The sequence below is a fragment of the Condylura cristata genome, unplaced genomic scaffold (assembly GCF_000260355.1).
Source record: "Condylura cristata isolate star-nosed mole 26May11 unplaced genomic scaffold, ConCri1.0 scaffold00034, whole genome shotgun sequence".
NCBI classification, from domain to species: Eukaryota; Metazoa; Chordata; class Mammalia; order Eulipotyphla; family Talpidae; genus Condylura; species Condylura cristata.
This window is the reverse complement of record NW_004567135.1, coordinates 8,583,469-8,595,507: the sequence shown is the minus strand read 5'-3', so window position 1 is coordinate 8,595,507 and position 12,039 is coordinate 8,583,469. Positions and strand designations below refer to the sequence as shown.

General features: G+C 48.6%; 1 protein-coding gene across 1 annotated transcript in view; it reads left to right on the top strand.

Annotated features, from left to right (window-relative positions):
- Positions 1 to 6,537, top strand: part of CECR2 (cat eye syndrome chromosome region, candidate 2) — a 33,422-nt gene extending 26,885 nt beyond the window's left edge. Inside the window, exons 14-16 of the mRNA XM_012732253.1 lie at positions 1,855 to 3,274; positions 4,968 to 5,079; positions 6,096 to 6,537. Coding sequence (XP_012587707.1) covers positions 1,855 to 3,274; positions 4,968 to 5,079; positions 6,096 to 6,101 — 1,538 coding nt within the window. The 3' untranslated portion in view covers positions 6,102 to 6,537. The remainder of the gene's footprint in view (positions 1 to 1,854; positions 3,275 to 4,967; positions 5,080 to 6,095) is intronic.
- Positions 6,538 to 12,039: the final 5,502 nt, after the last annotated feature.

Below are 12,039 nucleotides of genomic sequence, written 5' to 3'. Positions count from 1 at the left end.
GAGACAGAGTGGGGAGCAGAACAGGCAGATCGACGAAGTACACTGCTGAGGGGAGTAGCGGGCGGGTCAGGAGAGGTCTGCCACGCCATGTGGGTCAGCTCCTTGGCCAGGATTGAACTCATGTCCCAATGGTTGGTGATAGTTTGATAGCACCAAGACATTAGCCCCTGAGCCAACAGGAAGGCTCTGTATTAACTATTCTTCAGAACAAGCCTTTGAGATCACTATTGTTACTACCCTGGGTTTGTAGATGGAGAGCCAAAGCACAAAGATACCAGGATATTTGCCCACATCTAGCTAATAGAGGAGCTGAGTTTTGACCCCAGAGAAGATGGGTTCCAAAATCCATGATCCCTAACCTTAGTATATCCAACTTGCCTTTAAGAAAAGTACTGTCTTGGGGCCTCTGTGGTGATGCAGAGGTTTAAGTGTTAGCACAGTAAAGCTATCAGCAGCCCCTGCAGCACTAATTTGACCCCTGGCCAGGGAGGTGACCTACATGGTGCCGCAGACCTCCTCTCTCACCTGTTTTGCTCCCCACTCTGTTTCTGGTAAGAATCCTCTTACCACCAACAATCACCCCCACCCCCTCGCACCTCTGGCCTGTACCCTAGTTCTTGTGGGTATAAATAAATCTTTTTAAAAAGTTACACTGTTGATTTAAGTTGATTTAACTTTTGTATTTACAACTGTTGATTTAAGTTGTAAATATTTAAATTTAATGATATCCATCCTTGTACCTCTTGGACACATTTTTAATCTGTTGCGAATGCAGGTTAGTGAGGTCCAGCAAATTTTGAAGGGATTTCTGAGAAATGACATGAGAATAAATAAACTGGAAGAGAAAGATGAATAAACGATACTTCCTATAATTAGTGCTATTTCTGTGATAAATGGCTAACAGGTACAGTGTGTTGTTTTCTTCACTGCATGACTAGAGAATGGGGGCATCTGGAGTTTTCCAAAACATGACGAAGAATCTACCTAAAATTTATGTTAGACCTAGAATTAAAACTTATTTTTTCACTTTGAGAGCACAAACCCTGACAGACGTTCTTAGAAATTCCTGCTTATTTCAAGTAGTGTCTGAAATTCTAACCTAGGAGAATGCCACTTGCGACACCTTGGATAAGCTTCTTTGTAGCCATTTTTCTGTTTACTGAATATTGAAAAATTGCAGCTTTTAATAAGACTGTCTCATGGGAAAGTTCAACAGAAAGGTAAAGAATTGTGAGAGTAATAGAACATTTAAGTCTAGTACGAGTTCATTGGGTTCGTTACATGTCTGTGATATGTTAAAGGTGCCTTTCTGTCATGCTGTAGCTGTTACGTTTTCTTGGCATCCAGGTATGATGATTCATTCAGCAGCTACTGATGGAGCCCCATTTGGCGCAGGTAGTGAGCGTTGAGGGAACAAAACAAGGTCCCTGCTCCTCTGGAGCTTATGCTCTGACGAGCAGAGCCTCCCTGTTCCTCATCACACTGTGGCCTTGTGTCAGATTTCAGAGCCAGCAGACATTGACCCTCCTCACATCCACCACATGCCTCCTCCGGGGACTGTGCGTGAGCCACCCCCACCCTTCGCTGGTCTGACAGTGACAGCGCAGGAGGAAGACAAGAACATCTCTGTCCTTTTGTAGCCCGATGAGTCAGTGTCTTGAAAGGCCGCATGCAAGGGCCTCGAGCTCATGACCTGAAAGGGAGTCTGGAAATGCCCAGCGGAGCTCGAATGGCCACACGTGTACCCCTCTCCTGAGTCTCCTTAGCGGACTCCTTCCGTGATCTTCATTGCCGCCCTTATCAGGGCTGTCCTCGCCACTGTTGAAACATTTTGTTCTGTTTTTCTTGGAACAGATGCCATGCCTGGTCTTGAGGAGAAACCACCAAGTGTTGGTGCTTCAGAGGGGGTGTACCTCAAACAACTACCTCACCCTACGCCTCCCCTGCAGACTGACTGTACCAGGCAGAGCTCACCACAAGAGGGGGAAGCAGAGGACCCGGAGCTCAAAAGTGACTCTTCAGAATCTGGAGACAACTGTAAAGCGGCCAAGAGCAAGAATGCTTGGTCCTCAGACAGCAGCTACACCAGTCCCGCAGCCCAAGGGTGCATGAAGGACGTCTCCACTCTGGCAGATAGAGAGGCGCTACCCGAAAATGGAGTGATTGTCGAAGTATCCCCTTGTGGATCACAGGTGAAGGGGCTTGGTGGCGGTGGTTCAGAAAAGCCACTCTGTCCCAGAGGCAAAATGCTGCAGGAAACCATATCGTGCACGGGACAGAACCCAACGACACCTCCCAGTGCAGACCCCAGTTTGATGGGCGGCTCTGTGAGCCAGTTTTCTCCCTTGTACATGCCTGGCCTGGAGTACCCAAATTCAGCTACACATTACCACGTCAGCCCAGGCCTGCAAGGTTTGGGCCCTGTGATGGGAAGTCGACCCTCAGTCTCGCATTCTCAGCATTTTCCCTCTAGAGGCTTCCAGCCTAACAACCCACACTCGGGTGTCTTTCCCCGATACCGCCCCCACCAAAGTGTGAGGTATTCCTATCAGCCTCCACCTCAGCCTTCCTACCACCACTATCAGCGGACTCCTTACTACACATGTCCGCAGGGCCTTTCTGACTGGCAGAGGCATCTCCACCCTCCAGGAAGCCCAAGTGGCCCTGCTCCTAGTCAGCCGCCCCCACCAAGACACCTCTTCTCAGACAAGAGCGCCATGGCCAGTGTGCAGGGCTGTGAGACACTGAATGCTGCCTTAACCTCCCCAAGCCGAATGGATGTGGTGGCTGCCAAGGTGATTGCAAATGATGGGCAGGATCCTGTCCCAGAAGAAGAGAAGCTGGACGAATCTATGGAGAGACCAGAGAGTCCCAAAGAATTTTTAGACCTGGACAACCATAATGCAGCTACCAAGCGACAGAGTTCACTGTCAACCGGTGAATACCTTTACGGAACTGCTCCTCCACCGCTGAGTTCAGGGATGGGATTTGGTTCTTCTGCTTTCCCACCCCATGGTGTGATGCTACAAACAGGGCCTCCTTACCCACCACAGCGGCCTGCCAGCCACTTCCAACCCCGGGCCTACTCGTCTCCTGTGGCTGCTCACCCACCTCACCGTCCCGTGGCTGCCCAGCCCAATGGTCTGTCTCAGGAGGGCCCCAACTACCGCTGTCAGGAAGAAGGCCTGGGTCACTTTCAAGCTATAATGATGGAACAGATCGGCCCTGGGAGTGGAATAAGGGGACCTTTCCAGGAAATGTACAGACCGTCAGGGTAAGATTTCTTTAGGATGAGTTTGCTTAACTGCAGTGACATTGGTTTATAATGTTAAGTAGGTTCCAGGTGTGCAGCTTTATAGTCAACATCTGTATGTACCACAGTTGCTGACCACCGGAAGTCCAGATCCCAGCTGTCACTATGTAGTTTGCAAACTCTCTTCCCCTTTCTGGTAACTACTGTATTCTCATAGAATATTGATTATGGTTTGTTTTGGCTTTCTTATCAACTACATATGAGTGAATTCATACAGTGTTTACCTTTCCCCTCCAACTTCGGTAAGCACAGTACCCTGCAGCCCAGCCATGATTCTGCTTTGTTGGTACTGAAGACAAAGCAGAAATACTACCCTAGGAGTTCAGCTTCATCTTTGGATCTCTTTCTCCTCTCAACCCCTGTAAAAATAAATTCGCATTTAATACTGTTCAGTTAGACTTTGAGATCAGAAACAAGATAATCATAGACTAGGAGCTGTCGACAAAGGTTTGGACATAACTACTGAATTCATGTACTTTGAACAGAGTAAAAGAGGTCGTGTGTAGGATCCAGGTTTATTCCTAGTCTCATACCCTCTCATAGAATGAAAAATCTAGGCTTATCAGGATTAGAACAAGTCAAATCCTGTCCCCATGAGAATCCTCATTTATTAATGCTTTTTTTTTTTAATGATTTATTGTGCATTCAGAACCTGGGGTACAGGCCAGAGGTGCAGGAGCGGTGAGAGGATTCACCAGAGACAGAGCAGGAAGCAGAACAGACAGATCGAGGAAGCACACTGCTGAGGGGAGCAGCGGGTTGGGCGGGTCAGGAGAGGTCTGCTGCGCCATGTGGTCACCTTCTGGGCAGGCGGGAATTGAACTCCTGCAGAAGTGGCTTTAGCGGGAATTGAACTCCTGCAGAAGTGGCTTTAGCTTATCAGTGCTGTGCTTTAACCCGCTGCGCCACCAGGGAGGGCCCTATTAATGCTTTTAAGGCTCACCAAGGTAGGGAAGAAAAACAACTAAATCCTCTGGAACCTTATGAGAACAGGACTGTCCAACTTAAAAACCAGCATGCCCCTCGCCAAGGCCAAGCCCACTTCCCTGTTACCATGTTGTTATATTTGTTTTTATACCTTTCTAAATATGTTTCCTTTTCTTTGCCTTGTTTTCTAAGTCATTGCAAAGTAAGTCACAGACATCTTGACCTAAGTACTTCTGCATACATCTCCTGAGAATAGGGACATTGTCCCAGGCAGCAATCTCGAAAACTGTGGTCATTCCCAGTAGCAAATAGCAGGCCTCATTTACTCTCTCCTGTTGTCTCCATGGGGTCTTTTATAGTCCATCCTTTGTCTTTTCCCATCCAGCATCTAATCTATTGTGTGTATTTACATTTTTGGTTGCTATGTTTAGTCTCTTAATTCGCAACTTTTTTCCTCTCACTGGCTTGTTTTCTAAGACTCCAGGCCAATTCTCATAGAGTTCCAAACTGCAGATTCATTTCATTTTTCCTCTTGTCTTTAGATCAAGTGAAACCACCCTTCCGTAGGTGATGCTCCGTGTAAATGCCTCAACGCCAGGAGGCACGTGCTCTTGGTCTGACCCCTGCGTAATTCAGGCAGCATCGCCTGAGAGCTGCTTGGCTAGCGTCTCACCTTTTGCAAACTGTCCCTTCACTGACTCTCCCCGTTCCTCTCTTGGGCCTCTAGAATGCAGACGCAGCCAGCCCGGTCGCAGTCCTTGTTCCCAAAGACCCCGGCACCAGCAGCACCCCAGGATGAGCTGCCCCCACATAAGCCCCCGACAATTCCTCTGGATCAGGTAAAAGTTCTCAGAAATTAGTTTCTCTTACTCCTTCCTATTACAGGAAATAGGTCCATGACTTCCTTGCCAGTCTGGAAAAACCTTTGGCAGTGCCCCCATTGACATGAGGACTTTGCTTGGGAAGCGCTTCCTGTGCTGTCGGCGTTGGGTATGAAGTCTGGTCAGGCTCTGTGCCCTGTGACCTGGCAACGGGGGACCAGATAAGGAAGCCTAGGGGGTGTCATCTCTGGTTGCCCCACATTCCTTTTCCTGTGCTCATGGCAACCCGCTGCTTGGGATTATTTAAATCTCATTCCCCCAACAGCTATGAACATTTTTCTTGATATGATCCCTCTTTTTTTTTTTTTTTTTTTTTTTTTTTTTTTTTTTTTTTTATTTTTTTTTATTTATTCATACAGAACTGGGGTACCAGCCAGAGGCTCAGGGGCAGTGAGAGGATTCACCAGAGACAGAGCGGGGAGCAGAACAGGCAGCTCAATGAGGCACACTGCGGAGGGGAGCAGCGGGCGGGTCAGGAGAGGTCTGATGCGCCATGTGGGTCAGCTCCCGGGCCACGGATCAAACTTGCACTGAAAGTGGCCGCGGCTTGCTTGCAGTGCTGCACTTTAATCTGCTGCGCCTCCAGGAAGGGTCCCCCCCACCCCTCTTGTCTACTTCTAGAGACACCTGTTTCATTTGAGGGACACCTGTCAGTTTCCAAAATAGTAATAGGAGCTAACTTCAAGGGCTGCTGCCATGCCAGGCACTGCTCTTGCTTCTGTATGGAATTGCTCATCTAATCTCTCCCTGGACCCCTACAAAGTATTTGTTGCCCTTGTTCCCTAACGTGGTAGAAACCCTGCAATGCCTAAGGGATGGGGCTTGGTTTTGAATCAGAGATGGAGGACTGTGGCATTTCACCTTAGGGAAGCAAACTGTGGCTACTGAGGCTAAATCAGCACCTTTTTGGTTTGTTAAAACAATTTGTTTTTGGCAAGTTGTTAATTTCGTTATAATGGTCTTTGTTTTCTCAGAGCTAGTCCATGGAGGAAATAACCCCCAAGGAAATGGAAAGCTGCACATGAAGACTGGAACACAGAGGATGTGGGTTCGATCCTCCCATCTCTCCACCACCCGCCACACCCTCCACGAGCCATCGCCACGCCCTAGAAGCACACACCCCAGACCGCGGTCAGCCCTGGAGCTCCTGGTCAGGGCTGATCTCGCATAAGTAATAGACTGTCAAGAACAATGAACTGGAAGTAGTGATGGCTTTTCAAGTCCTGAGACTTGTCCAGGGAAATCATCTTAAGCTTGGGGGGCAGGGGGACATACTTAAGACTGGAGTGGTGCTTGTAAACTTTCATGAGCAGCTAAACTCAGGTATATATTGGGGAGGGACTACTCGTAGTATTAATGTGTTTGGAGCTGGGTCCAGTTTACAGAATTTTCATGTTGCCTTTAAAGTAAGTTTTGTTGTTGGTGGTGAATGTATTGTACATAAAGTGGGAAGGGTGGGTGGGGATGTGGGAGAGACGGAAGCCTAACTGGTGGGCATGCAGCGCTGGGGTGGCCCTTACTGTTTGCAGTCGCGTCACACTGAGTACCTGAGAGAGCTGAGAAGAGGGTAGGAAAGGCTTCGTCTCTGGCATGTAACTGTGCTTCCTTGGTGACCAGCTGTCCACAGAGAGCAGAGGTCCTGCCCTCCAGTCAGCCCAAGAGTCCAGTTACACCGCCCCTACCCTTTTGGCTTCTCAGCATGAAGGCAGAGTGCTCTTCTTGCACGGCCAACCAGCAACTTCAGCCTGGAAGACGGGCTCCCCCAGACCCAGGTTTCAGAGAGCAGCACCCTTGTGTCCTTCCTGATTTGCCACCAGCCCCCCCGACAGTTGCAGACCAGTACCAGGGATTGGGATCACTAGAGTGTTTTGCTTATTAGAAGGTAAAATGCACCATCCTCTTCACAGACCTGCCAGGACTGTGATCTGGAAGGCATCTCACAGAGCTTTCTGGCACGAATTACAGTTTGTGGAAGTGACTACTCAGGTTTGTATATGTTAGTATCAATAAAAAAAATTGCACAGTTTGGGATAGGAGAAATGTATTCTATAGATTTACAGTTTGAATTTAGGAATATTTCAGTATACATAGTTTTTATTCATTTTAAGTGGATTATAGTAAAATAAGTCATGGTGATTTAAAATAGCTATCAAGAACAAGTTCTTGGAAATCATTTGTCATATGTGATAGACAATTTTACAGTATTAAATTACTTTTTTACAGTTTTAGAAGTGAATTACACTGGATTTGCCTGTCTAGCATTCTGTATTTGATTTTAGCAGAGATGCCACCAAAGTTAGAGCCCATGTTTTAAACTTCTGAATATCCCACAAAGGGGAGGAAAAAAAACTTTAAAATTCCCTGAAATTAGAGGTTTTTGTACAGCTATTTTTAAGCATGTCTTTGCGATAGTAGGAACACGTCCATAAAATATTGATCTAGTTTCTTATAAATTCAACAGTGGCAGAGGTGAATAGAACTTCTCCAATTCCCACATCCTTCATGATATGTGGAACTGTCATGGTGTAGATTACTAGGCATGTACTATCAGCAGGAAAAAGACATGGGAAACATCAATATGAGATGAATGGAGCCCCCCCTCCCCCCCCAAATCCCAGCTCAGGGTAGTGGAGACTCACCGTGGATGTGTTGGGTGAGCAAGTGCTTACTGACCGCACAGTGCAGACAGGATGAGTCAAGCAGGGGACAGGATGCACAAAAGTCCGAATTTTCTGTAACAGACTTTGATGTCAAATATGGTGTGATTTGAAGTGGAATGAGTTTTGAGGCTGTGGCCTCATTTGATCTTAATCCTTGTTAGAAACCCATCACTGGTGTGGTCTAGTTTAAAGGAATAGAGAGGTCAGTGTCATTCTTGCAGGAAGATCAGAGTGGGAGGTCTGCGCAGGGCTGGTCAGCGCTTGAGCTGGTGTAAGCCAGCGTGGTTGCAGCCTCATCCCACCCATTTTCTGTGTTGGTGCAAAAGCAGGGAGGAAGGGGAGGAGGAGCAGCAGAACTTCACTGCAGCTTTGGGCCTGGTCAGACCCGTGCGGGCAAGAGAGTCCTGCCACTGACCGCCTTTCTCGTTTCACAGGGAAGCTGACGCGTGAAGGCCTCTTCTCCCCCCCCCCCCCCAACAGAGGCAGAGCAACTACAGGTTTCCTTCCTCTGGTGCTAAAGTTGTAGGGGTTGCCTTGTGCTGAAGAACTCTAGCTTGTGGTAGGGTGGGTACTGGGCCGTAGTTGAGCAGATTTTTGCCCTTTTCCTCCTGCCCTGGTGATAGCTGAGCAGCTGTACACACTGTTCGAGGTAACCCTTTCTCCTCACTCTCTCGGCCCCATACCCCCACTAATCTAGAGAGAAGCTGTGAACAATATAGGAAGAAATGAGTGAACTCCTTTATCCTTGAGCTCCCTTCTTGGTACGCAGAGGAGCGAGAAAACATTAAGGAGGAACCATAGGAAGCTGAACTACTGTATTATGTTATAACACTGTGAACAAGGCAAAGGCAAAATTGTCAGCCTCGTTGCATCCCGTGTGGGAATCTGGTCATGCATTGCACATACCACTGGTTCATCCTTTGTCTGATGTATCCTGAGCTTTTTCTGGTCTTTGAAGTGCGGATCTGCGGAAGCAGCAGTAGCTGCAGGACCGCAGGTGCACCCAGGAGCGCCGCGAGCCGCCAGTCCAGCCCCCGAGCCGGGCTGTCGCCCCTTCTCTTTCTCCCCCACCACTTCTTTCTCCGAGTGTCTTAAGCAGATGTGAATGCATTCGCCTCTCCCCCGGTAGGGAGTGGTGGTTGTGTGATGTGCTGTAATTAGAAGTTAGGGTAGGGAGGTCCTGAACAGATCTGTTCTCAGGCCAAAGGGACTTCCCGCTGTGTGACCACCACCTTGTGCTGCCAGAAGAGACAGCTGAGATGGAGCTAACTAGAAATACTCACGCCTACTTGATTGCACATTCGTGGTTGACTTTTCATTAGAATTGTTCAGCTAGAAACTCTAGCCCTCAGGCCCAAGAGAAATAACGATCCAGAAAGAAGATCAGAGCCCTTTCGGAGGTTTTTTTGGTTTGAGATTTTTCCCCCTCAGAGGCTGTTCACTTGAAAAGTTACCATTGGCTGACATTTATTATAGTAGATGCATGTGGAAAATAAATGTGACAAAAGAGCCTGATTGTGTTCAGAGATTTTTACATCTTTTTTTTTTTTTTTTTTTTTTAAAGAATAAAACAAAAGCCACGCCCTGGCCTGACCTGCGGGTTCGGCCCCTCAGGTAGCGCAGCGCAGCCGGCGTCAGGCCGCGCTCAAAGCGGACTGTCCGTGCGTGCATGTGGCGACCCTCCGCTCGGACTGTCCAGTGCTGCTCCTGCCCACCGTGCGCTGTCGCTGCTGCTCATGGCGTTTGCCGCCATGCAGCTCGCACTGCCGGAGTCAGAGGGGAAAAGTGTCATTGCGCCAGCGTCCAGCCGCCACAGCGGGGGCACAATCGGTCTCTGCTGCTTGGTTGGACTTTTTTTTTTTTTTTTTTATGAAAGTTGACACCTCTATATAAAAATCTTGGTTGAGCAGCCTTGATTTTTCGGTGAACTTTTAAATGAATCTTCTCTTAAAACCTAATTTCAGATGTCACAGGCAGTCCAAGGCGGGGGCAGCTGCACAGTGTCAGAGCCCTGACGTGCTGTCGCAGGCCCTCTGTTTTCAAAGAAATAAATTTCCTAGCATTGTGTCCCCTTTTGCGCCTATCAGCTCCCCCCTGCTCCTGCTGGCAGCCCCCAGTGTTGTCATGGGCCCACACGCGTGCGCCAGGATCACGCCCGCCTGGGGCCTGCAGCAGCACTCTGCAGGGCTTCAGGGAGGACACTGGGCTCGGGGCTGGGCATGCAGAGGCTGTTCCTGAGCTAGCACCAACCGAGGCTGGCCACGTGAGGAGACCGGCTCCCAGTGTGGCTTCTGGGGTTTCAGATTCTGCACCCCAGCCCTAAGAGGCCGAGCCTTGCCCTCACTCCCCTGAGGGGATCAGCTGGGGAATCCCTCTGTGTCCCGTCTCATCTTAAGCTGTGACACACTTTGACTCCAGGGTAGTGTTGGTCCTGCTCTGCTTTGTAGGCATTTGCTAAGGGTCTCCCTTGCTAGTCTCTCACTCTGCTCCAGGGGGCTGTGCACCCTAAAAATACCTGAAAGTGCTTGATCACCAGCTGTTGTCCTGCATGTGTGTTTGGAGAAGGTGGGTGGGGTTGGGAGCAGGGTTTATGGGTATTGAGTCAGTTCCTTGAAACGCTGACACCCCTTTGGGGCGCTCCATGACCCCTTCATTTCTTAGCTGGCATGTGGGCACCTCGCTGCTGCCTTGCTCACAGCTCCTGGGAGCCCGGCCAGCCTGCACCAGCCTGTGGTCACAGTGTCAGGGATTCTCTGCTCCTGCTGCAAAAGCCGTGTGAACTTCCCTGGCCAGTACTGGGAAGGGGAATGCTATTTATTTTTATATTGTGTATATTTTGTCGTGGTCTGCTGATGCCCTATTTTCACTGAGAGCGACACTTACCTCAATAGTTAGTTCGATATTGTGTGTTGGATAATTTTTAAGAAAACTTTTTAAAAAGCTTTTTGATCCTCTGGAGGTCTGTAGATTTATTTCCATATGAACTGGTTATTTTGTATAAAGTACATTCTTAAAATAGCAAGGCTCCAATAAGTGTGAGTTGTATGTGTCCGTGTGTCACTTTCATCCTCAGGACGAAGTTCCATCTGGACAAAGGTCTGAAAGAGGCTCTGGGGCCACCTTGTCTCCGCTCCGCTTGGTGCAAGCAGGCGGTATGGCAGCAAGCACTGGGCACAGAGCCAGTGCAGGTGACGGTGGTGTGTGACCGCAGAGAACTGCAAAACCGATAAAACTGGCAGTTCTATGTGCTGTCAGGGATGACGTACTGCTCCCAGCCAGGCCTGTCAGTACCCACCTCGTGTCCCCTGCACGTTGCCAGCCCTTGGTTTACCATCTGACGTAACTGCGGACACTCACTTGGATTTCTTCCCAAAATGTAGGGCGGGATGGGAGCCCAGGAGGTGGTGTGCGGTCAGTACTGGGGAAGCAGTGGGTAGCCCTGGTCAGGAGCTATCATCAACGACCACTGACCAGCAGTGGAAGCCATAAGTCTAAGTAATAAGTGGTGATTTTCTTTCTTTTTTAAATTATGCATACAGAACTGGGGTATGGCCAAAGGTACAGGGGAGGTGAGAGGATTCACCAGATACAGAGTGGGGAGCAGAACAGGCAGATTGACATACACTGCTGAGGGGGGCAGCAGACAGGCAGGAGAGGTCTGCTGCGCCTTGTGGGTCAGCTCCCTGGGCAGTAATCAAACTCGTGCTGAAGTGACTGGGGAGCTCTAAATGGTTGCCCCACCAGGGAGTGTCCATGAGCAGTGATTTTCTACCTGCCCACTTTATTTCCAGTTCCTGGGGAGGTTTTTGTACTTTAGAGGGTGAGGATAGAGAGCAAGTAGTCCCTCGTGACTTTAGACCCTGGCCTATTTAAACCCTAAATAACTAGCCCTGTGAGTAATTTCATGGAGTGAATGTTCTACCACAAACTGCCCATTTCCAAATCTGTCCATTCAGGTTAGCACTTTCTAGGCCAGTGACAGACCTCGTCTTAACCTCCAGTTGTTTGATGTCAAATTAGTCCCATTATTGGCTGATAATTTGGTGACTTCCATCCTGTTACTGTTTTAAGACCGTGTTGACACTTCATTCTGCCATTAAAAAATTCTCCAATGTTAATGTCAATCACATTTCCTAGTTTATAGTCGGATTTCTGTGTAAGTTTTTAAACAAAAAGTAAAAATGATTAGTTAACCCCAGGTTGGACATGGTCAACTTGTGCATCTCACTTGATTTTCAGTTTCCCTGGGGCGGGGGGG